The 25,027-nt window shown below is 37.6% G+C and overlaps 2 protein-coding genes across 10 annotated transcripts in view; one reads left to right on the forward strand and one right to left on the reverse strand.

Moving 5' to 3' along the window:
* LCOR (ligand dependent nuclear receptor corepressor) overlaps nt 1-25,027 on the forward strand; it is a 147,089-nt gene that overhangs the window by 19,925 nt on the left and 102,137 nt on the right. The window lies entirely within an intron of this gene.
* Nucleotides 9,119-9,532, reverse strand: LOC123846718 (small EDRK-rich factor 1). Its single transcript, XM_045878536.1, has one exon. It carries the CDS (start codon nt 9,472-9,474, stop codon nt 9,286-9,288), a length of 189 nt encoding a protein of 62 aa, XP_045734492.1. The 5' UTR covers nt 9,475-9,532; the 3' UTR covers nt 9,119-9,285.

Raw genomic sequence — 25,027 nt, forward strand, 5'->3', positions numbered from 1 at the left:
TTTTAAAGATTTTATTTATTTAACTATTCATTGTTTGAGAGAGAGCATACATAAGCAGGGGGAAAAGCAGAGGGAGAGGGACAAGCGGACTTCTTGCTGAGTGCAGAGCCTGACACAGGGCTTGATCTCACAACCCTGAGATCATGACCTGAGCCAAAATCAAGAGTCGGGACGCTCAACCAATTGAACCACCCAGGTTCCCCCAGCATTTTGTTTTTGTTGTCACATTTTACATCTTCTTTTTTCTTGTTTATCCTTTAATTATTGTAATCTTAGTTATTTTTACGGGTTCTGCTTTTTAATCTTTATATTAGCCTTAAAAGTGATTAATCCATTACCTTTATTATATATTTACCTTTCCAGTGAGATTTATCTTTTCATATGTGTTCTTGTTATTCATTAGCACCTGTTCTTTTCAGTTTTAAGAAATCCCTTTAGCAATTCTTGTAAGACCAGTTGAGTGGTGAATTCCTTTAGCTTTGGCTTGTCTCAAAAACTCTTAATCTCTCCTTCACTTCTGAATGATAACTTTGCTGGGTAAAGTATTCTTGGTTTGAAATTTTTTTCGTTCAGTACTTTGAATATATCATGCTACTTTCTTCAGGTCTCCAAAGTTTCTGCTGAGAAATCTGCTGGGTGTTTCCTTGTACATAACAAGTTGTTTTTCTCTTGCTGCTTTTAATAGTTTCTTTTTTTGTCTTTAACTTTTGACATTTCAATTATTATACGTCTTGGTGTGGGTCTCTTTTGGTTTCTCTTACTTGGAACTCCCTGGGTTTCCTGGATGTGGATGTCTGTTTCCTTCCCCAGGTTAGGGAAGTTTACGCCCATGATTTCATCAACTAAAATTTCTGCTCCTTTGTTTCTTATGGGAGCTCTATTATGTGAATGTTAGTTTGATTTTTGTTCATAAGTCACTTGTGCTGTTTACTTTTTAATTTTTTTTTCTTTTTGCTGCTCTGGTTGGTGAGTACCACTGCCTTGTCTTCAGATTGACTTTTCCATTCCTTTGCTTCATTTAGTTTGTTGTTGAGTATTTCTATTTTTTTAGTTGAATTATTTGTATTCTTGAGCTCCATAATTTTTATTTGGTACTTCTATTTTCTTCTCTTTGTTGATGTTCTCACTGTGTTCATTCTTCTCCCCAGTTCAGTTGAGCGTCTTTATGACCATTACTTTGAAATCTCTACCGTGTAAATGTTACTTATCTCTGTTTTATTAAGGTTTTTTTCTGAGGTTTTACCTGTTTTGTTTGGAACATATTCCTCTGTGTTTTCATTTTGCTTGACTCTCTGTGTTTTTGTTTTGTTTAAGGTTTTATTTACTTAGAGAAAGTGAGTGAGAGAGTATAAGCGGGGGAGGAGGGCACAGGGAGAAGCAGACTCCCCGCTGAGCAGGGAGCCCAATGCGGGGCTTGATCCCAGGATCCTGGGATCATGACCTGAGCCAAAGGCAGATGCTTAACTGACTGAGCCACCCAGGCACCCCTCTGGGTGGTTTTTATACATTACATGAAAGAACCATGTCTTCTAGTCTTGAAGAAGCCTCATGTAGCAGATGAACCCTGTTGTTCAAGCCTGCCTCAGCTCTTGGTTGTCTCCCAAACCTTTGTGCTTATCCAAGCAGCCTATCATATTTTTCTTCCATTTCCAACAGTTTGAAAGTATGCTTGGATAGTAAATTGAAAATTTGGTGTCCTACTCCAGATCTGCTGATTCCAAATCTTAGGGAAGGCATGGGAATCTGTATTTCTGACATATCCCAAGTGACTCATGGACACACTGAAGTTTGGAAACCACAGACATATAAGATAAGGGTACTTTAACCAGTATGTAAGATGCTCCAAGATACCTGATCCAGCCTACCACTTTAGTCTCAACTCTCTATATCCTGCCCATTCTCCACCCTAATCTCTCAAGTCCTCTTACCACAAAATACAAGTCACTCTTTTTTTAATGTGCAATTATTATTATACTACTTTATCTCCTTCCCTTTCTTTCTCCAATTGTACTGTACCTCTTCTAGTTCGAGAGACCCTTGAATTCAGTGACCATGTCATGTGTTTCTTTATATTTTGAGTACTTGGCAGAGTGACTGGTACACAGTGGATGCCCAGTAAAGATTTGTGGAAAGGTAGAAAACAGAAATAAGGAAGCACTTTTTCAAGCTACTGCTTGTGTAATGTCTGCTGATATCTCATTGGCTAAAGCAAGTTACACAATTGAGCCCAGAGTCATGGTGGGAGGGTATTATAAAGTTACCTGACAAAGGGACTGTATATAGAGAGAGGGATGAAGAATTGGGGCCAAAGTAGAAAGCATCAGTTTTCACTTTTTCATGTGAATATTTGTGGTAATAGGTATTTGTCAACCACAGAGTATGTGCCTAACAGCTGTTTTTCTCATTTAATGTATACAGTCAACTTGCAAAGAGTGTGGTGTTTTTTTGGTTGTTTTTTTTTTTTGGTGCCTTGTCTTCAGATTGACTTCCGCATTCCTCTGCTTCATTTAGTTTGTTGTTGAGTCTTTCTAGTCTTTCTATGAAGAAACAATTAGAATAATTAATGATGGGCACCTGGGTGGCGCAGTTGGTTAATGTCTGCCTTTGACTCAGGTCATGATCCCAGGGGCCTGGGATCAAGTCCCACATCAGGCTCCCTGCTCCTCGGGGAGCCTGCTTCTCTGTCTCCCTCTGCCATTCCCGCCCCCCCGCTTGTGGTCTCTGGCTCTCTCTATCCCTCTGTCAAATAAATAAAATCTTAAAAAAATGATTAATGATTAAATAATTCACAAATGTGATGGAACTGGTGGTTTGGATTTGGGATAGTCTGACTTCAGAGTCTGTACGCTTTCACGTGGTTATAAACATGTAAGTTATATTTTTAACTTCCCCCCATAAGTTTTTTCTTGCTTATTTTTGGGAAGTAGATATTTTGGACACAATATATGGTACCCTTAATGGCTTTAACGCAGTGATTTTTAAAGGCGATTGGGTGGAAGAAGTTGCCCCTTTGAGAACCACTGCATTATATAAGATATAAAGAACTAGTTTTCTATGTTTGTGAATTGTGTGGAGACGCTAGTGAAACCCAGCCTTTAATAGGTGAAACATATTTTTAAATTTTGTCTTATTTCAAAATGTAATTTTTTCCCCTTTTGCTCAGAATGTGTGTTTTTGAAATTTCTGAAGTACCAGCAAAAAGATAGGAAAGGGCTGGGAATTTCCAAGAGATAAATGGGTAAAAGTTGGAGGTGGGCTGTAGGTGAAGAAAGAGCGTTTAGATTATGTAAGAGTATAAGATGTTGATGGTTTTTCCAGTAATCTGGGGACATATATTAATGTAATATGTGTGTGACACAGTTTGCTTGAGATAGAAACAAATGAAACATGGGCAATGATCATGTTAAAGTGCAAGACTGTCGTGAATGTTCTCAAAGTGGTGATGTGGAGAGAAAGAGATACTTCAGTATGACTTTGTCATCATTTGTTGATCTAGGACTGACATTGCTTTATAGGGATGGTGGTGATGTGGAATGGCATTAAGGAGGAAAAGATTTTATTAATGCTTTTTTTTTTAGATACTGGTACTTTGGTTTTTATAATTCTGAGAGTTCTTTATATTGTTCGTGTTTTGCTATAAGGAGCTCACAGATCCATACTTTAACAAGCATGAATGAATTTGTTTGTAACTTACAGATTCTAAAATCCTTCTTGGAAGATGCCCTGGTGGTTAGGGAATGGAAGTGGATACAAACTATTTTTTTTCTACTGGCTTTTCCTATCTCTTTGCCAAGTTTGAGAAAATAATCTGAAAAAAAAAATGAAGCCCTGTTTTCAGTCATATGGTACTTTGCAGTGTTCTGCTGTATGTATCAGGACTCTTTCTATTGCAAGCTCAGAAAACTGGGAAGTTCACAGGATAAAGCTATATAGGTAGGATTTTATGTAAGTGGAATAAGAAGTTTGATGTCATCAGGAATGTATCCTTATCTCCCTTTCTAAGCATGCTTTTTCACATTTTGTTTGTTTGAGAGTGAGCTCAAGTGAAAGCACAAGAGCAAGGGGAGGGAGAAGCAGGCTCCTCACTGAGCAGGGAGCCTGATGTGGGGCTCCATCCCAGGATGCTGGGATCACGACCTGAGCCGAAGGTAGCTGCTTAGCCCCCTGAGCCACCCAGCCACCCTCTAAGCATTCTTTTTCAATTTTGGTTTCCTTCTTCAGGTATGATGATAAAGATGATCAGTAGCAGCTCTAGACTTATATAATTCTTAGAGTCCACATGTGTTTATCTGTATAGCACCAGTCAAATTGGTGGATGGAATGCCAGGCTTGGGTCGTGTGGCCTATACCTGAACCAGTCACCCTAAGGCTAGAGGAGTGTGATCCTCTGATCTGACCAAGGACATGTGCCTGGTTTTGGGAGAGGCTTAAGATTAGCCCTCTCTTAAGGCTTGAGGGAGGAGCAGATTGATTCTTTAAAAAAAAAAAAAAAATCAGATGCTATTCCCCAAGAAAGGGAAATGGGTTCAGGTTAGGCAAAATATATAAATATTCCATATATGAATCTAGATCTACTTTTGAAGAAATTGACTGATTTGGACTATGTTGAGTTGAATTGTGTTCTGCAAAAAGATATATTGAAGTCTTAATTCCCGGTATCTTTGAATGTGACTTTACTTGGAAATAGGGTCTTTACAGTTGGGTCAAGTTAAGATGAGGTCATACTAGATTAGAGTGGGACCTAATCCAGTAACTGGTATTTTTAGTAGAAAGGGGGAAATTTGGATACAGGTAGAGATTGGAGTTATGTGGCCATAAGCCAAGGAATGCCAAGGATTGCTGACAACCACCAGAAGCTACAATGAGGCAAAGAAGGATTCTTCCTTAGCATTTGGGGTGAGAATAGCCCTGCCAGCATCTTGATTTCTGCCTTCTTGTCAGTCTCCAGAACTGCAAGACAATATATTTCTGATGTTTTAAGCCACCTAGTTTGTGGTAATATGTGGTAAAATTCAGCAACTCTAGAAAACTAATGTAAAACATATTTAGTACTTACAAAATTTTTTTTTATTCAGCCCATTTTTTTTTTAAGTTTTGTTTATTTAATAATCTCTATACCCAACATGGGGCTTGATCTCATGACCCCAGGATTGAGTTGCATGCTGTTCTGATTGAGCCAGCCAGATGCCCTGCAGCCCATCTTCTTAAAATAAAATGCTGACCATAAGTTTTCCCCATGAATACCTTTTACATTTTAAGTGGCTTTTTTGGGGATTTCGGATGCCTTTGAAATTTATGGGTTTGACATTTGAAAATATATTTCGTTAGAATTTCATTGTATCCATAATGTGAGGTGGTACTTTGTAATTGATTGTGTTTATTGACCTCTACATTTTTCAGAGTCTGTAGTTGTAGTTTAGCTGAAGCCACTGTCCTTATGGATGTACAGCTAAACATTATTTCTCAGTGTGTTTGACTCCCAAATAGCACAGCGCCATGTGAGAATCAGGAGTAGACATAATTAAAGTGAAACACCCAGAGTAAATATGTTCTAGTAGCTTGAACATGAAAAAAAGAATATGTCTTAGGGCAACTGGTTATCAGGGTGGGAACAGTTAGTATTTTAGTGATACTAAAAAAAACTTGAGTAGCTTGAACAGTATTTCTGGGCTCTTTTTCATTTTCTGCAAACTGCGAGAGTCAGATAATACCTCCAGAGTTTGGTTAAACTTCGAAAAAAAAAAAAAAGATCTTTTGAACATCCATGTAGAAGTTTCTAATTTGTACTAAGTGGATATTTTCTGTAGGTACTGTAATTCTTACTCAGAACCTTTGTATAAAAATTCATTTTTTTTAAAGATATTTATTTATTGAGAGAGAGAGAGTGACAGAGAACATGAGAGGGGGAGAGTCAGAGGGAGAAGCAGACTCCCCGCTGAGCAGGGAGCCCGATGCGGGACTCGATCCCGGGACTCCAGGATCATGACCTGAGCCGAAGGCAGTCGCCCAAACAACTGACCCACCCAGGCGCCCCTAAAAATTCATTATTTTAAGGAACTTAAAACTATTGGAAAAATGGGGAAACTATGCAAGCACTTTTAAATATATATCCCCCCCATATTCACTAAAATGAAATAGGAACAATAAGTGAAGAAAATGTCCTATCGTAAACTAATAATGTTGCATGCAGTACAATTATTATTTTTTTTTAAAGATTTTATTTATTTGTTTGCCGGAGAGGGAGATTTTATTTGTTTGTTTGCCGGAGAGGGAGAGCAAGAGAGTGTGAGAATACAAGCAGGGGGAGCGGCAGGCAGAGGGAGAAGCAGGCTCCCCGCTGAGCAAGGAGCCCAGTGCAGGGCTAGATCCCAGGACTCTGGGATCATGACCTGAGCTGAAGGCAGACACTTAACCGACTGAGCCACCCAGGCATCCCAAATTTTTTAAATAAATTATCTATTTCTCTTTATTTATTTATTTAAAGTAAGCTATACACCACCCAATGTGGGTTTTAAACTCATGACCCCTAGGTTAAGAGTAGCATGCTTTAGCAACTGAGCCAGCCAGGCACTCCATAATTTTCATTATAAATATTTTTGACAGTAGTATACCTTATTTTAAGTTAGTAATATTTTCTCAATTCAAAACTCACATATTAAGTATGCAATGCCAAGTATTGCTTCGGCCATGCTCCATCTACTCTAGTTTTACTTGCTTCCTCTAACCGTTTATATTATGTATTCTTTCAGCGTTTCTTTGTAAAAATAAAAGCAGATGTTAATATTTTTCTTTTTCTATTTTCTTACATACAACAGGATATAGAAAAGACTTTGTTCTGTACTTTGTTTTTTTCTATATATATTTTTTAGTTACCTTTCTGTATCTGTATGTAGAGAGCATTCTCATTCTTTTTCACAACTGCATTGGATTCCATTGTGTGGATATGCTATAATATGTTTAACTTGATGATTATTGAACATTTGAGTTTTCACTTGTTGCTAACCATCCTACAGTGGATAATATTGTATATAAGTTATTTTGTATGTGTGCTGGTATCTGTAGGATACATTCCTTTTAGAAATGGTATTGCTGAGGTAAGGGGTAAAATACATTTGTAATTTTGCTAGATATTGCCAAATTGCCCTCTACATGGGTGATACAATTTTGTAGCTCCTCCATTATTGTAGGATAGCAGTCATTAGGAGAATACCTATATCCCCACAGCCTTATCAAGGGTCCTTTTTCTCCAACTCAGGAATTTTCACATATTCAGAATTGGTTCTTACAGAATTGATTCTGAAAGTTCAGTTGCTTTGTTATAGCTTTAGGAGGGCTGCAGTGTGTAATTGGCACAGCATAGCCTTCCGGGTTTTTCTGAGTGTGCCTTCTCCACCCTTTTCAAGAAAGCATAGATTGGTATTACACAGTTTCTTATTTAAAGTTCTTCAGAGGATTGTAGAAAAATATTCAAATTTTGCCAAAAGGCCTTCTTTTGTATTTCCTGTGGGCATTTGCTAAAGTACAGACCTTATCTAGTTGGCATAAGTTGATTTCTATAAATGTTTTTGCTTTGGGGCACCTGGGTGGCTCAGTTGTTAAGTGTCTGCCTTCAGCTCAGGTCATGATCCTAGGGTCCTTGGATTGAGCACCGCATCGGGCTCCCTGCTTAGTGGAAAGCCTGCTTCTGCCTCTCCCACTCTCGCTGCTTGTGTTACCTCTCTCGCTGTGTCTCTCTGTCAAATAAAATCTTAAAAAAAATAAATGTTTTTGCTTTTATTTTGTGTATCTATGCTGTTTTCGTCTCCAACTTGCCTATTGTTAGCTGTTCTTTTTGGCTCTTCATTCTTTCTGTGTTGGTATTCTGTTTACTTGAATGTTAGAAGAACTCTTTTGAACTTTTGGGTGGTAATGTCACTTTGCATTCCGAACTGAAACCCCTGTCCCTAAGCAGTTACATTTCTACAGCTATAAATACCATTAGGTATGGTCTTGACAGTAGTTTATGAACATTGTTTAATGTCTTAAAATTTGGTATCTTAGAAGCTACAGGAGAAACATAGTAAAATACACAACAGAAATTAAAGATAAGAATACAGGTGCCCAGTTAAGGGATCAACAGGCAAAATAAGCACAGAAATCTATGACTCAGAGGAAAGCCTATATTCTAAGAGCCAAGCTGACAAGGAAGTAGATATTCAGTGACTCACAGATACTGATCCAAAATAAATGTTTCTGTCAAATAAATGTATATTGACTTATAATGGATTTCTCAAGCAAGGATAGCCTTTTTGCTTTGGGGACAATCTCTGTTTAGATGGTTTGGTTGAATTGTGTTTTTAACTTATTCTAGTAGACTGTTCCTGTTTATGTGGCACTTAGACTCTAATGGGAGAAATAGGGACATTAATCATATGAAGAACCTATAACTACACAAGATAAGAGCTCTGAAAAGAGATGTGGTTCTGTGTGTATGTGTGTATGTGCGTGTGTGTGATTGTGTTTGTAGAGGTGGGCTGATTGGAATAATAGAAAATCAGAAGAATTTCTAAGAAAAATTTTCATTGAGAGAGGTGAAAGTGAATATGAGTTAACCAGGGGAAGGAAGAGAAGGGTGGTAGGTGGAGAGGATTCTTCTAGACAGGGTATCAGAATATGTTTTCAGAAGACAGAAAAAGAAAGAGTAGACTGGTTTTCCTCCTAGGATCTGGTTTATATAAAAATGTACTTCTTTCTCACCACTTGGTGGCACTTAAACGTGCTTTAACAAGGCTTAGTTTTGGCTGTGGAATATTCTGCAAGTATTTTTTAAAACTTAAGTAAACTGATATGTGAAAATTAGAGGGGTGTGGAAGAGGTTATTATTAAATCTTATGGAAAGAAAAGACAGTGTACTCAGGCTCTGGGTATTTCTCTAAATGGACATCTGTACAATCCACTCCTGCTGGGGAAGGATGAAGGCATTCTTTGTCAGGTACTCTTAGTTTTTTAGCCTCTTTTATTTCCAAGTTCAAATGGTGATTTTTTTTTTTTTTTGCTACCTTTTTTATTGAGATATAATTAAAAGTTAAAGCTCTTTAAATTTTTTTTTATTTTTTTATTTTTATTTTTTATATTTTATTCTTTGAAGAATGGTTCTGAAACATTACACTAAGTCAGGCTGAAAGGTAAAGTTTAAAATAGTTTTATAAGGGTATAACATAGGACTATTTGCTCCACAAAATTTTTGACCTTAGAGCTTATGATACACCTAGTTGGCAATAACACCCAGGTTTTTCCAAATAGTCATCATTTTTCTCTCGTCTGCATAGACTTCTTCTCATTAGCTGCCTTCTGCTTTTGTTGCATTATCTCAGAGTCCCTCTGCTTTCTCTGAGAGGTGGTCAAGCTATCCTCTTTTCTTTTTCCCTTGCTAATTTCCTGGGATTTCTTCATGTTTTTCTGGCGGGCAAGTTCTCGCTGATTTCCTCGGGCCATGCCGACACCGGACCGAGCCTGGAAGAGGGCCCCTGGGGAAAGCAACGGCCTCCTAGCACGCTCAAAGCTCTTAAATTTTGACAGTTGTGTACACCCCCTCCAAAACAAGATATAGAACAATTGTGCCTCCTATAAAGTTTACTTGTGTTCTGCTCCAGCTAGTTGCTCATTACTGCAATAACTGATTTCTGTCACCTTCAGTTAGTTTTACCTGCATCTGCATTTCATATAAAAGGAATCATACAGCATGTACTTTTTTGTGTCTGGCTTCTTTTGCTTACACATAATGTTTGTGTGTGTTATGTTAATGAACTGTTGTTCATTCCTTTTTAAGTGGATTTATTGAGATATAATTTATATAGCAAATAGTACACCCTTTTAAAGTATACAATTCAGTGATTTTTACTATATTCACAAAGTTGTGCAGCCATTAACATCATCAGATTTTAGACCATTTTCATCACCCCAGTGGGTATCGTTATATTCTGTTTATAGATAAGAACCCATACCAATTAGCAGTCACTCCTTGTCTTGTCCCCCTCACTTTCCATTCCCCAACAATGGACAATGACTGATTTACTTTGTTTGTAGAGATTTGCCTATTCTGGACATAAGTTCATTCTTTTGCCGAGTAGCATTCCATCGTATGGACACACTACAATTTGTTTAATCTGTTCATTGCTGATGGACATTTGAGTTGTTTCCAGTTTGGGGTTATTATAAATAAGGCTACTCCATAAACATTTTTTTTTTTTAAAGATTTTATTTATTTATTTGACAGAGAGAGACACCGCGAGAGAGGGAACACAAGCAGGGGGAGTGGCAGAAGGAGAAGCAGGCTCCCCGCGGAGCAGGGAGCCCGATGCGGGGCTTGATCCCAGGACCCTGGGATCACGACCTGAGCTGAAGGCAGACGCTTAACGACTGAGCCACCCAGGCGCCCCTACCCCATAAACATTTTTATATAAGTCTGTTTTCATTTCCCTTGGGTAAATACCTAGGAATGGAGTTGCCAGGTTATAGGGTAGAGATGTACATTCATACTTCATAAGAAACTGCCAAACAGCTCTCCAAAGAGGTGATATCTCCACTTTACATTCCTCTCCAACAGTGTATGGAGGGATCAATTACTCTGCATCCTCACAGATATTTGGTGTTTAACCAGGGGAAGGAAGAGAAGGGTGGTAGGTGGAGAGGATTCTTCAGTCTTTGTCATCTTTTCTATTTTGATTATTCTAGCATTTGTAAAGTAGTATCTCATTGTTTTGTTGTGGTATTTTAATTTCCCTGATGACTAAAGATAGCTTTTCATGTGCCTATTGGACTTCTCATATATGTTCTATTTTGAAGGGTCTAAAAGTCTTTTGCCCATTAAAAAAAAAATGAGTTAATCTTTTTGTTGATTTGTGAGAGTTTTTTATATAAGTAATGTATAATTATATAATTGATATTTGCTCTTCAATAAATGTAAAGATAGAAATAGGTATCTGTGGAGGATTTATTGTAACATGGGGTTTATAGTCTCAGATTTTTCTGAAGAATCAGTAGAAGAAGGTCACTTTATTTAGACTTTTTCAAAGTAGACTTTTTCTACAGTAGTTGTTTTCTTATTGAACCATGAAATGATTCCTTGCAGGTGGGGAAGAACAACAGCTTTTAGGAGGTATACCCTATAAAAAACAACAAATAAGCCAATTCAGTAACTTCAGTCACAATACCTGCCACTCCATAGACTTCAAGGTAGAACCATGGTCTTCAATTCACCTTCTCCATAGGAAGTTTTGTCACTTTTGGTGGAGTCCCCAATGGACCCAAGTAGTCCATGCCACATAAAAGCAATCCTTCTGACCTCTAAAACACCTAAGATGAGAACTGCCGGTAAACTGGTTCTGTAGTTTGCCCTCCAAGTTGTCCCACATTCTGTGTAGCTACCTCACATGCCATATCCGATAGTCCACATAGCTGGAATTAGGTGTGAACTCTGTTGTTAGGGCACATGTGGCTCACACCATTACTGCAGTGTCAGTAAAAAGTATTGATGAGCCTGCAGAAATTTTAGAGAAGCTGGGCTAGGGTACCAGCAGGAGCAATAGCCGTAATTTAGCTTTTGGTGTTACATCATGGAGTGTTTAGAAAACCAGCCTTCTGAGAGACATTGATGAGCTTTCATCAATCTCTCTTGCTTGTGGAAAAGAGAACATGGGGCATTTCGTGACCCTAAAATAATTTTGTTGAAAATGATTTACTTAACTGGATGTGTCTTTACTAAAATGGAAAGCATTACAGGCAGTCCAGGAATATTTACTGTTGTTTCTATCTCTGTACATGCTATTAGATACCTGGTATCTTTTATTTATTTCTATTTCTATTTTTTTTTAAAGATTTTTTTATTTATTCATTTGAGACACAGAGATAGAGAATATGAGCAGGGGGAGAAGCTGGCCCCCCGCTGAGCAGGGAGCCCGATGTGGGGCTCGATCCCAGGACCCTGGGATCATGACCTGAGCTGAAGGCAGACGCTTAATGACTGAGCCACCCAGGCGCCCCCCCGCCTTTTTTTTAAAGATTCGGGAGAGAGAATTTTAAGCAGGCTCCATGTCCAGCCTGTAGCCCTATGTGGGGCTCAATCCCACAACCCTGAGATCATGAGATCATGATCTGAGCCGAAATCAAGTCAGACGCTTAACCAACTGAGCCACCTGGGCACCCCTAAAAGTTTTTATCACTTTTGCATTCTCTGTCATTAAAGATTCTTTTTGATTCTTGCCTGTCTGTATTCCATCTAGTCTTTGATTCACACTTCCAGTGTAAATTTTCTAACACTTGCCATTGTCCTGTCAAAAGTCTTTCAGTGGCTCCCATTGTCTTCAGGATAAAATTTAAACTTTAGCTGGCTTTCCAGGAACATCTTAGCCTATATCTTAACGATTTTACCTAATTTTTCTGGATTTCCCAATAATCAGCATAATAAGAGCAAATGTTTGTTTATATAGTACTTACTCTATATGCCAAGCACTGGCGTAGGCAGTCATAATACATTTCTTGTAGTTCTTTTTTTTAATTAATGTTTTCAGAGAGAGAGAGAGTGTGGGGGTGGATGGGTAGAGGGAGAGAGAGAATCTCAAGCAGGCTCAGTCTCATGACCCCGAGATCATGACCTGAGCTGAAATCAAGAGTCGGATGCTTAACCGACTGAGCCACCTAGGAGCCCCTCAATTTCTTGTAATTCTGCAAATAGATCAAGTACCCCCACTTTCATACTTTGGCACATCCTGTACTCTATGACTAGAATACTGTCTCAGTCTCTTTATTTAATACCTACTTGTTCTTTGAGAGTCCATTCAGACATCACTTCTTGGAAGCTGAATTTCTATATTCACTTTCTGTGCCCTACCCCCCACTCCTCACCTCTTAAAATTATAGTGAGATGTCGGAGTAATGCATATATAATCAATCTACTGTAAATCAGAACACAGTTTTTCTCCCTCTTCCAACTTTTCTTCTGCAGTATGGACAGTTCAGTAGGAATGAGTTGCCCTAGTTTAAGAGCAGATAAAAGATTTATGACTGTTAATCATTACCACCACCTTCCTCAAACCCTGTATTTGAAAACACATGGGTCCACAGGCAAGATGTTTAGTCTGGTAACAAAATGAGTAAGATAGTCCTTGCCTTAGAAGACCCCAAAATCTGGTGGGAATAGACAGACTTATAAGCAGCTAATTATATCTTGCTGGGTCAAAGATGTAAACACTAAAAAGAAAACAGAGAAGTCATAAAAGAATTAGAAGATGGTTAGGCAGGTTTTTTCCCCAATCATATTGAAGTGGAAAGTCCTTTAAAGACATACGGAGAGTTATAAAGGGAATGATTTTATTTAAAAATTAAATACTTTACATGGCAATAAAATGCCATAAAATAAAAAAGGAAAAAAAGAAAAAATATTACAGCTTTCATTAATGCATAAGCTCTGCCATATATTAAAATGAACTCTTAAAATACAGAAAGCAAAAGGGATTTATCTGTCCACTAGAAAAATGGATAAGAAAATGAATAGGGAGGGGCGCCTGGGTGGCTCAGTCGGTTAAGTGCCTGCAGGGTCCTGGGATCATCTTCCAGGTCCTGGGATGGAGCCTGCTCAGTAGGGAGCCTGCTGCTGCTTCTCTCTCTGTCCCTCCCCCTTGCTTGTGTGCACACTCTCAAATAAATAAATAAAAATTAAAAAAAGAAAATAGGGAATTCAGAGATCAACAAACATATGAAAATTGTCTGATCTTAATTACAATGGAGGAATTGCAAATGTAAACTACAAGTTAAAATCTTTGGCCTATCAGGTTGGCTAAGAGAAGTTGAAGTGTCAAAAGTTTACAGAGGCCATCTAAGGTATTTCCACTGGCCTAAGATGGAAAATTTGACTATATAAAAAAGTAATTACTCCAGTAGAGTAAACTGTATTAAAATTAAAATCCAGGGCACCTGGGTGGCTCAGTTGGTTGAGCGACTGCCTTCGGCTCGGGTCGTGATCCTGGAGTCCCGGGATCGAGTCCCGCATCGGGCTCCTTGCTCAGCGGGGAGTCTGCTTCTCCCTCTGACCCTCTCCCCCTCATGCTCGCTCTCTCTCAAAAAAAAAAAAAAAAAAAAAAATTAAAATCCAGAAGTCCATAATGATACTTTAAATAAATAATTATTGATCACCTTTGGAGGTTTTAAGGTTGTCAGCTCATTGTTCTGAAAACTTATGCATAGAGAGGAGGAGGAGGCACTTATACTGCATTTCATTGCAAAATGTGTTTTAAGGTAACCAAATAGTTGATGATAGAAAGTTCTTCTTTCTTGAAGAAAGTGAAGAATGAAAATATTAGAAAAGTCACCATTTTGTGCCCACAACACAGTAATAGATCTAGACATATACTTGATGTATGCTGTAATTATTAGGTGAAAGGTGATTGTTGACTATAATGGTGGGATCAAGTTGATATCACGAATTCACTGATCAATGTTCATCATTAAAAGTTGAAAAGGCAGACCTATGTCTCTTAATAGGAAGGACCCAGGTCTACTGTATTCTACTTTAAAAAAATCAGACTCAATCAAGAAAAGTAACAGCAGATAGATCATGTAAGGTGTATAGGCTATTGTGAGTATTTTGCTTTGTGTGCATGTGTATGCATATGTGGGGTGTTGGGTATGTCTCTAATGGTCTGTTTTCCTCTGTAGTATACTTAATACTTTGAGGAAAGCTCAGCTGCATTTTAACAGTTTAAACCTTCTTTTAATTCTTTTTTTTAATTAAGACTTTTTTTTTAAGAGCAGTTTAAGGTACAGAGCAAAATTGAGGGGAAGGTAGGCTTTTACTGTGTTTAAAGTAAGGAGTATTGTAAGCTTTTGAGCAGGAGAGTGACGTGATGGTCTGGTTTAGTTTTAACACAGTAACTGGCTGCTATGTCAATAATGGGCGGGGAGCAGGAGGAGCAGTATTTGCACAGATGCCAAGTTGGAAGCTATTGCATTAGTCCATGTGAGAGGTGAAGGTTGCTTGTACTAGGTGCCATAGAGGAAGGGAGAAGTGGTTAGGACTGTGAATATATTAGATTGATAGGAGATTGGTTAGGATTGGTAGATCCAGCATAATTTCCTAATGGATTAATGTGGGGAGTCTTTCAAATAATTGTGGCTAAGGTAAGAAGATAAGGAGGATTATAAAGTTTTGGGTTCAAGCAACTCGGTGCAGAGTTGTCTTTACCATGGTAGTAGAGACTGTGGTGGAGCAGGTTTGGAGAAGATAAATAATTTTGTTTTGAATATCTTTCACATAGTAGTAGGTACTCATTGTGAATATAGTACTGCGGAATATTAAGAACCGAGGATATGAGACAGCAGCCATGAGAAGGCGTTCATTGTCAGTCTTAACGTTCATTAACTGTGTGAGTTCTCCTCAGCTTGATGTTGTTTCTGTGCTGTGTATTTGTTCTGTTTTTCTGTGTAAGGTGTGTATATAGTACCTACTTTATGCTAGGTACTGTTCTAATTTTTCAAATACTGACTTACTTAATCCTCATAAAAACTTTATGAGGTAAGAATGTTGTTTCCATGCTTTTATACTGAAGAGTCACTGAGAAATTATGGAACTTGTCCAAGGTCACATAGCTAGAAAAGGGAGAATTAATTAAGACTCATACACAGTTTGGTTCCATAGTCTGTGTTCTAAACCACTGTAGATTGCTGCTTCCCTTTTTATTATCCCCTATGTTGATTGATTGATTGCTTGATTTAAGTGAACTATAGTTGACAAACAATGCTACATTAGTTTCAGGTTCCTGTGATTTTTTTGTAGTTATGAGGATTCAAGCAAAGGCCCAGAAGCTTATTTCAAGTCATCTGTGCAGAGGTTGTGGCTAATGGGTATTTCCATAGTTATTAGTTATTTTCATAATATAAAATAAAGTCAACTTGTGAGGCTGCAAATTCTGATTACAAAAGCCCTAGGAATTATATCTTGAGGTGCTCTTAACCTGTGCTGGTTTTTATGTGAGACTTTTGGGAGTGTCATAGTTATTTAAGTTGGGAAATATCTCAATATTGCGTCTTTATGATTCTGTTTACATCTCTGACATGTTGCAAGAAGTATTGATTTGGAATTGTGGACTGATGGTTTTCCAGGTGCTCCATGTATTCTGTTTGATAAATGTTGCTTCAGTTGCTTGACTGTTGTTAATGTTGAAAATCCTTAAGGAGTTGACTTTTTTTCATTCAGGTGTTGGTTATGCTCTGTTTGGCTTAAACTGTCATTGCCCCAAAAGGCAGTGTAGCTTTTTAGTTCAGATTCCTCTTTGATTTTCTCAGTGACCTTTATGGGTGTTGGTTTGAATATAACTTGCAAAGTGTTTTATATCAGTTGTTTTTCCTTGAGGGTCTAATCAGACTCTACAAGGTGATGATGTTGATGGCTGACCTTCAAGCATTGAGAAAATACATTTTAAGGCCATCTTTTTTAGGTTATCAGTATTTTTTTTAAGGTTATCAGTATTTTTTTTTTTTTTAAAGATTTTATTTATTTGACAGAGAGAGACACAGCGAGAGAGGGAACACAAGCAGGGGGAGTGGGAGAGGGAGAAGCAGGCTTCCCACCGAGCAGGGAGCCCAGTGCGGGGCTCGATCCCAGGACCCCAGGATCATGACCTGAGCCGAAGGCAGCCGCTTAACCGACAGAGCCACCCAGGCGCCCCTTTAAGGTTATCAGTATTCTTAATGAGGACCATATAAGGGTAAAACAACACTGTAGGATTTAGTTCTGCTTCTCTTTGTGAGTGTTAGTGAGTCATCAAATACAATTTTTGAAAATTTTCCTTATTTTTCCAGATGGAGAAAACGCAAAGGTTGGTATTTGTTTTTTGTATTGAATGCAGGTGAACCAGTTGAATGCAGGTGAACCACTGAACACAGTTATTTTACTGTCTAAATTCTCCTAATTCTCCTGAAGATTATATTAATGAGTGAATCCCATTCTCTACCTAGAGAGAGAAGTAAAGTCGTTACATACAAGGATGCTGTAGGGCATTTGTGCGTAATTCTTTCAGGGAACCCGGTTCAGAAAGGCTGATCTGGGCTGTGGTCCTTTTTTGTAAGGCTCAAGAACTAAGGATGATTTTTTTTTTGAAGAGTTTAAAAAAAAAAAAAAAAAGGAACAGAGACTGTTTATGGCCAACTAAAATATTTACTATCTGTCCTTTTGTAGAAAGGGTTTGTCTAACTGCCCCCTAAGAGGATAATACTTAAATTTGAACCCAGCTTCTCTTTTTTTTTTTTTTTTTAAGCTTTTTGTCTTCAGTATCTGACTCTATAAATGGGGGATAGTAATAGTATTTATCTCAGAGTTGTTGTGAAGAGTATGTAATGTCAAGTTTTAGAATACAGCTTAACGAATGTTAGCTGCTGTTATTATAATACTTAACATGAAATACAAAATGGCATGTATTTATGTTGTTTAATATGGTATATAGCAGATATCAAGTCCATTCTTATGTTGTGATATGAAGCCAGTAGTATTTTAGTTGAGAATATTAGCCAGTATTTGTGGTGCCATATTTTACAGATTCTTACGTAGGAATGTTCTCTTAAAAATCATCTAATCTGTTACCCATTAAATGTTACCACATTTTGGTGTTTGGTAATTCAGTATTTTTCAAGGTAGTCTGTCTCTTTGGATAGCACTAATTTAATCATTTTTATTTGGTATGCTGACTTCTCTCTTCCTATTTGACTTTTGATGCCTTAGATAAGCTGTTTTCAAACTTTCTGGTCTTGAAGTCCTTTAAAACTTACTGAGCTTTTCAAAGAGCCATTCTATTAATAATTTATTTGAAAATAACAATAAACAGGCTATTACATGTTAAGCAACACTTTAGTGAAAATCATTGTTTTCCAAAACAAAAACATTGTGAGAAAAGGGGCATTGTTTTTACATTCTACAGATTCTCTTTAACATCTGGGTTAATAGAAGATAGCTGTCTCATTATACCTACTTTTTCGTTCAGGTGTTGCATAATGTTATTTTGGTTGAAGTATATGAAGAAAATCCAGCCTCCTATATATAGAAAGATTGTTGGAAGGGGGAAAAACATTTTAATAGTCTTTCAAATAATTGTGGCTGTTTTTCATGGATTAACACCAAAACTTCGTAACTGGGGTGTGTGTGTGTGTGTTTAATTACTTTATTTTTTAGAGTAGTTTTAGATTCACAGCAAAATTGAGCGGGGAAAATACAGAGTTCCCATTTAAGCATAACTTCCCTACTATCCACACCTTGGCACCACAGTGTACCTTTGTTACATGGATGAACCTACACTGACCCATCATTATCACTCAAAAGTCTATGGTTTACATTGTGTTTCACTCTTGGTGTTGTACGTTCTGTGGGCTTGACACATGTCTCCACCATTGTAGTGTCATACAGAATAGTTTCACTGCCCTTAAGATCTTTTGTGCTGTGACTATTCATTCCTCCTTCCCTTTCCCCAATCCCTGGCTGTACATTTTGCATTCCTGTTAGCAGCCTCCACAGCATTCTGTGTTAGTGGTCCTGATTTTGGCCCTTTTAATAGGTGCGTAGTGGTATCTTTTTTAATTTGCAGTTCCCTAATGACATTGTGACGATAAGTATCTTTTCATATGCACTCTTGCCATCTGTATTTTTTCATGTGCTTACTTCCATTCATATTTCTTCTTTGGTGAGGTGTCCAGGTCTTTTGCCCATTTTTAAATCAGGTTGTTCATTTTCTTACTGAATTTTAAAAGTTCTTTGCATATTTTGTGTAAGTCCTTTATCAGATGTGTCTTTTACAAATATTTTCTCCTGTTGCTACATGGAATTTTAAAATAGTGGTATACATATCTCACATATAAAGTAGTATTTTATTTATATGTATATATATATACACACACTATGATTATAATATATACCATATATAACATTTTAGGTATTTAAATATGCTGTATTCTTATTAAAATATTATAACCTATTTCATTTGTAGTAACTTTTAAAAACCATCATAACATTTTAAGTTCTTGAGGCTTTCATCCTTCTGTTTACTATCTGCTTATTCTTGCTTTTGATAAATTGTTTTCTCTAGATTTTATGGGTTTTTTTCATGGTGGGCTCATGTTTGACGTGACTTTTTTTTTTTCCTGTAGGAGTCTTGTGTGGGCAGATCCTGAGAACTTTTTTGGGGGGAAGATCTGCATTTGCTTTTACTAGCCCCCCTCCCCCTTCAGTAACCTAGAGAGCCAGTTTTATGTTAATTTTATAATTAGGGGATTCCTAGATAATTCAGATAGTGCAGTGGTTCTCAAAGTGTGGTCTAGAGACCTCCTGGAGGTCCTAGAGGTCAGACTATTTTCATAATAATACTGAGATGTTTAATTCTTCATTTTCTCACTAGTGGAGTTTTCCAGGGGTTATCAGAGATGATATCATTACTCTGTAATAGAATGTGAGTCTTGTGTGTGTTATTGGGGTTTTAAATTTTTATTTTAATTTGTTTTTGTTTTTTTTTAATTTTTTAATTTTTTTTATTTTTTTTATTTTATTTTTTTAAGATTTTATTTATTTTTTATTTATTTGACAGAGAGAGACACAGCAAGAGAGGGAACACAAGCAGGGGGAGTGGGAGAGGAAGAAGCAGGCTTCCCACTGAGCAGGGAGCCCGATGTGGGGCTCGATCCCAGGACCCTGGGATCATGACCTGAGCCGAAGGCAGACGCTTAACGACTGAGCCACCCAGGCGCCCCAATTTTTTTTTATTTTTAAGTAAACTCTGTGCCCAATGTGGAGCTTGAACTCACAACTTTGAGATCAAGAGCTGCGAGTCCTCAATAATTTTTAAAGTATAGAGTGATCCTGGAACTAAAATGTTTGAAAACAGGGCGCCTGGGTGGCTCAGTTGGTTAGGCGACTGCCTTCGGCTCAGGTCACGATCCTGGAGTCCCGGGATCGAGTCCCGCATCGGGCTCCCTGCTCGGCGGGGAGCCTGCTTCTCCCTCTGACCCTCCCCCCTCTCATGCTCTCTGTCTTTCATTCTCTCTCTCTCAAATAAATAAATAAAATCTTTAAGAAAAAAAATAAATAAAATGTTTGAAAACTGCTGAAGTGTAGTGTATATTTGAATTCCAAAGCTATGCAAGTCACAAGCATGGGATTCAGTTTCTCTAGGGAGATTCCCTAATAGTCTCTCTACCTATGAGGAGAAAAAGATCCCTGAGCTCCATTTGCAGAGATTTTGATTCAGTAGGTCTGGGTTGGGATCTAAGGATTTTTTTTCCTAGGGAACAAGTTGCCTGATGTTGACTTGAACCACACTTTTGAGTAGCAATGCTTTAGAGTCCTTAGTTCCAATGTCCTTAAGGCCTCTCTTCTCTTGTCTCTGCATCAGTGCTAAAACCCACGTTCCTAGCTTACCCATACTTAATCATCATCCATTCAGTTGTCAGCACACTCTCAGCTCTGTCTTCCAGATTCTCATTCATTTTTAGCACTTGACTTTCCTGCCAACTTTTTGAGTTTGAGAGAGAATGTGTGTTTTGAGAGCAGGAGAGAGAGAGAAAGAGGAATGTAGCCCTTATACAAATTTTATTCATTATAAATAAAATATCCATATATTTTATCTAGGAGTTTATAATAACAGGGCTTTTAAATTATTTTGACATGTTTCCCTGAGTAGTTTGGTCCCATCTATAAATCTATCACTGAGCAACTAGAAGTTTCCTATAAATCTTTATAGGCCTTTGGGGAAAACTTTCTTAAATACTACCTTGTTTAAGGGTGTGCAATGCTTTATAGTTACTTAGAATATCATTTTTCATTTGAATATCCATATAGTTATGTAAAGCTTTCAGAATTGGACTCTGTGTTTTGAGCTTAGCATGTAACAAATCTTTCCAAAATTACATTTTTAATAGTTCATTGACTTGTCATTTGTTTCTCTTTTAGCATTAGAATCTTAAGTGTTTCTTAAAAGGCATTCAGGTTGAGAATTTGGCTTGATTAGGTTCTGCTTACACTTGTACTATGTGGTATTTTAAAGTTTGTATTTTTGTCAAAAGGAATGCCTCGTTAAAATATTTCTTGATATTGTATGTTCCTCTTAATAATTTTAAAGACTGTCGTATATTGTTCTAGTCCTTCGTATTTGCTGTTCTTGAGCTAAATAATTTCAAGAATCAATTTATCATTGTGTAGTAAGGGTACTATTTAATATAGAATACTCTTCCCAAAGACATCCAGGAGTTTTGGTGTTCTTTTTTAACTGTAATAACACAGTTATTTTTAGTAATTGTAGATTCAGAGAGGATTATACAATGATATCTAGTACTCACTGATTACCTAGGGTCACTCATTGTGTAAATAAATACACTTTGGGTTTTTTTTTTTCTTTTAAATGCATTAATTTGTACTTACTCAAAGTACTAGTTTCTGTTCTGCACAGCTTTAAGAGATTTTACTGGACTGTTTTATCTAGTTTTTGTTACCATTTGTAAACTCTCCATTCTGCATCTCTCTGAACATTTGTAATAATTAGACTGAATGCTGGATTATGCTACTGCTTATACTTCTCCAATCAAAAATACCCATTTGTTTCCTATTTTTAAACCAATTCTCTAGCCATATCGCCTTATATTCTTTTCTTCAGCATACTGAGAACTAAAGAAATGTTAACAATATTCTGAAAATATAACTTAATTCCAACTATAGTAGGCCAAGAAAACTGATAAAGATGGATTAATTTGATTATTCCAATTCTCACCCCCCCCCCCCCCCCCGCCGCCCGTCCCAGTGGTTCCTGAGACTTTCTGGGATCTGCTCCGTCAAAACTATTTGCATACTTAACACTAAGATGTTATTTGCCCTTTGCACTGTGTTGATAATCTGTACTTAATTTAAGAGTGTGGTGGCTAAACTGCTAGTGCACAAATCAAGTTAGTGGCACCAAACTATTATAGTAGCCTTTGTAGTCTTTCACTGTCACACACAAAGTAAAAAAAATGCCAGTTTCACCCCTTGATGAGGCAGTGAGAAATGCTGCTTTTACTAAACCTTGACCCCAAGTACATGTTTTGGTAGTATTCTGTGTGATGAAACTGGAAGTATGTATAAAGCACTTATGTAGTTCTGAGCTAAACTAGATACTTTTTTCAAGGAACACCACTTTAAACTGTGGTTTTTCAGACTTCAGTATTTGACAGACATTTTCTCAAAAAAATGAAGTGAGCCTGTCACATCAAGGAAAAAAGTAAAACACTATTTGTTGCCAGTGATAACATTCCAGCTTTCAAGAGAAAATTTGGAATATTAGAAAATGTATTATCCTCCACTGTAAGTCTGAAACTTCACTTAGAAAACCTTTGTGTTGATGGGGTGCCTGGGTGGCTCAGTTGTTGGGCGTCTGCTTTCGGCTCAGATCGTGATCGCAGGGTCCTGGGATCGAGCCCCGCATCGGGCTCCCTGCTCGGCGGGAAGCCTGCTTCTCCCTCTCCCACTCCCCCTGCTTGTGTTCCCTCTCCCGTTCTGTCTCTGTCAAATAAATAAATAAAATCTTCAAAAAAAAAAAAAACAAAAACCTTTCTGTTGAGATTTGTGGTGATATTAACAAACATGATTTTTTTGTGAGATATTGTACAATGAAATACGTTGTTTGGAAAATCCACATAACTCAGTGAATTAATACTTTACAAATGGTCAGTACCTGATGTTTACAAATCAAGCATTGGTTAAAAATCCTTTCCAAGTGCAAAACAGACCAGTGTTTTTTTGTAACAAAATTTTATTTTCAAATTGACATGTAGAAAAATTGACATTTTTGTGTATAGTTCTTGGAATTTTACTACATGTGTAAATTTGTGTACCCACCACCACAGTCAAGATACAGAACAGTTCTATCACCCCAGACAGTTCCCTTGTGCTCTTCTGTTGTAACCACCCCTCCCCAAACCTCTGGCAACCTCTCATCTGTCCTTCATTATTGTTTTGTCTTTTTGAGAATGTCATATAAATGGAATCATAGAGTATAACCATTTGACACTGGCTTCACTAACTCATCATCATGCTATGAGAGTCATCCGAGTTGCACCAATATTCATTTTTTTAAAGATTTTATTTTTTATTTGACAGAGCACGCACATGCATGAGCAGGAGGAGGGGCAGAGTGAGAGTGAGAAGCAGGCTCCCCGCTGAGCAAGAAGCCCCATGCGGGGCTCAATCTCAGGACCCTGGGACCGTGACCTGAGCTGAAGGAGATGCTTAACCGACTAAGCCACCCAGGCATTCCACATTGTTTAAAAATTGCAGTAGAATTTGTCATACATACAATGGAATATTAACTCAGTCATCAAAAAATGAAATCTTACCATTTGTAATGACGTGGATGGAACTAGAGGGTATTATGCTAAGCAAAATAAGTCAGAGAAAGACAGTTATTCCTATGATTTCACTCATATGTGGAATTTAAGAAACAAAACAGAGGATCATAGGGAAATGGAGGGGAAAATAAAATAAGATGAAATCAGAGAGGGAGACAAACCACAAGAGACTCTTAACTATGGGAAGCAAACTGAGGGTTGCTGGAGGGGGGTGGGTGGGGACATGGGTAACTGGGTGATGGACATTAAGGAGGGCACTTGATGAAATGAGCACTGGGTATTATATAAGACTGATGAATCATTTACCTCTGTCTCTGAAACTAATAATACACCATATGTTAATTGAATTTAAATAGAATAAAAGTAAACAGTCATTATATAATATAAGGCCTTTTGTGTCTGGCTTTAATTTAACATTATATTTTTGAGATTCATCTATGTTATAGTACATTATCAGTATTTCATTCCTGTATTAGTACAGGCTGCCATAACAAAAGATTGGATGGCTTAAACAGATACTGATCTTCTCATAGTCTGGAGGCTGGAAGCCCCAGATCAGGGTTCAGCAGGGTCGTTTCTCGTTTATACTCTTTTCCTGGCTTATAGATGCCCATCTTTTCACTGTGTCTTCACAGGGCCTTTCCTCTGTGCTGTAGTGTGAAGGAGGGGGGAGCTCTCTCTGGTGTCTCTTTTTATTAGACGCTAATCCTATTGGATCAGCCCCCTTTCTCTTACAGCCTCAATTAACCTTAATTAAATTATACATTTATATCGGAGGTTAGGGCTTTCAGCATATGAAAGGGGGGACAAACATTCTGGCCATAATAACTCCCTTTTATCGCTGAATATTCATTGTATGCTCATGCCCCATTTTGTATGATCATTCATCAGCTGATGGACATTTCGGTGTTTCTGCTTTTTGGTTCTTAAGAATAATGCATGTCTGAACATTCATGTACAGATTTTTGTTTGAACACCTGTTTTCATTCTCTTAGATTTGTACTTGGGAGTGGAATTGTTAGGACACATGGTAGTTCTATTTTAACTTTTTGGGGAACTACCAAACTGTTTTCCACAGCATCTGCACAATTTTGCATTCCTATCAGAAGTGTGTAAAAATCCAGTTTCTCCACATCTTCACCAACACTTCTTACATTTCCTTTAAAAAAAAAAAAACAAACCCTAGGGACGCCTGGGTGGCTCAGTCGTTGAATGTCTGCCTTTAGCTCAGGTCATGATCCTGGGGTCCTGGGATCTCCCTCTCCCTCTGCCTGCTGCTCCCCCTACTTGGTGCTCACTCTCTCTCTGTCAAATAAATACATAAAATCTTTAAAAAATAAATAACCATCCTTGTGGGTATGAAGTAGTATCTCATGGTTTTGATTTGCATTTCCCTAGCGACTGAGGATATTGAGCATCTTTTCATGTACTTGTTGGCCATTTGTAAATCTTCTTTGGAGAAATGTGAATTCAAGTCCTTTGCCTATTTTTAAATTGGTTTATTTGGAGTTTTGTTGAGTTGTAAGAATTCTTCACATATTCTACATATTAGACCCTTATTGGACATATGATTTCAAAAAATTTCTCCTGTTTTGTGGGTTTTTTCACTTCATAGTATTCTCTGAATCGTAGAAGCTTTTAA

This window comes from Mirounga angustirostris, unplaced genomic scaffold, assembly GCF_029215605.1.
Source record: "Mirounga angustirostris isolate CCGP_5_RB_7025 unplaced genomic scaffold, mMirAng1.0.hap1 SCAF_6, whole genome shotgun sequence".
NCBI classification, from domain to species: domain Eukaryota; kingdom Metazoa; phylum Chordata; class Mammalia; order Carnivora; family Phocidae; genus Mirounga; species Mirounga angustirostris.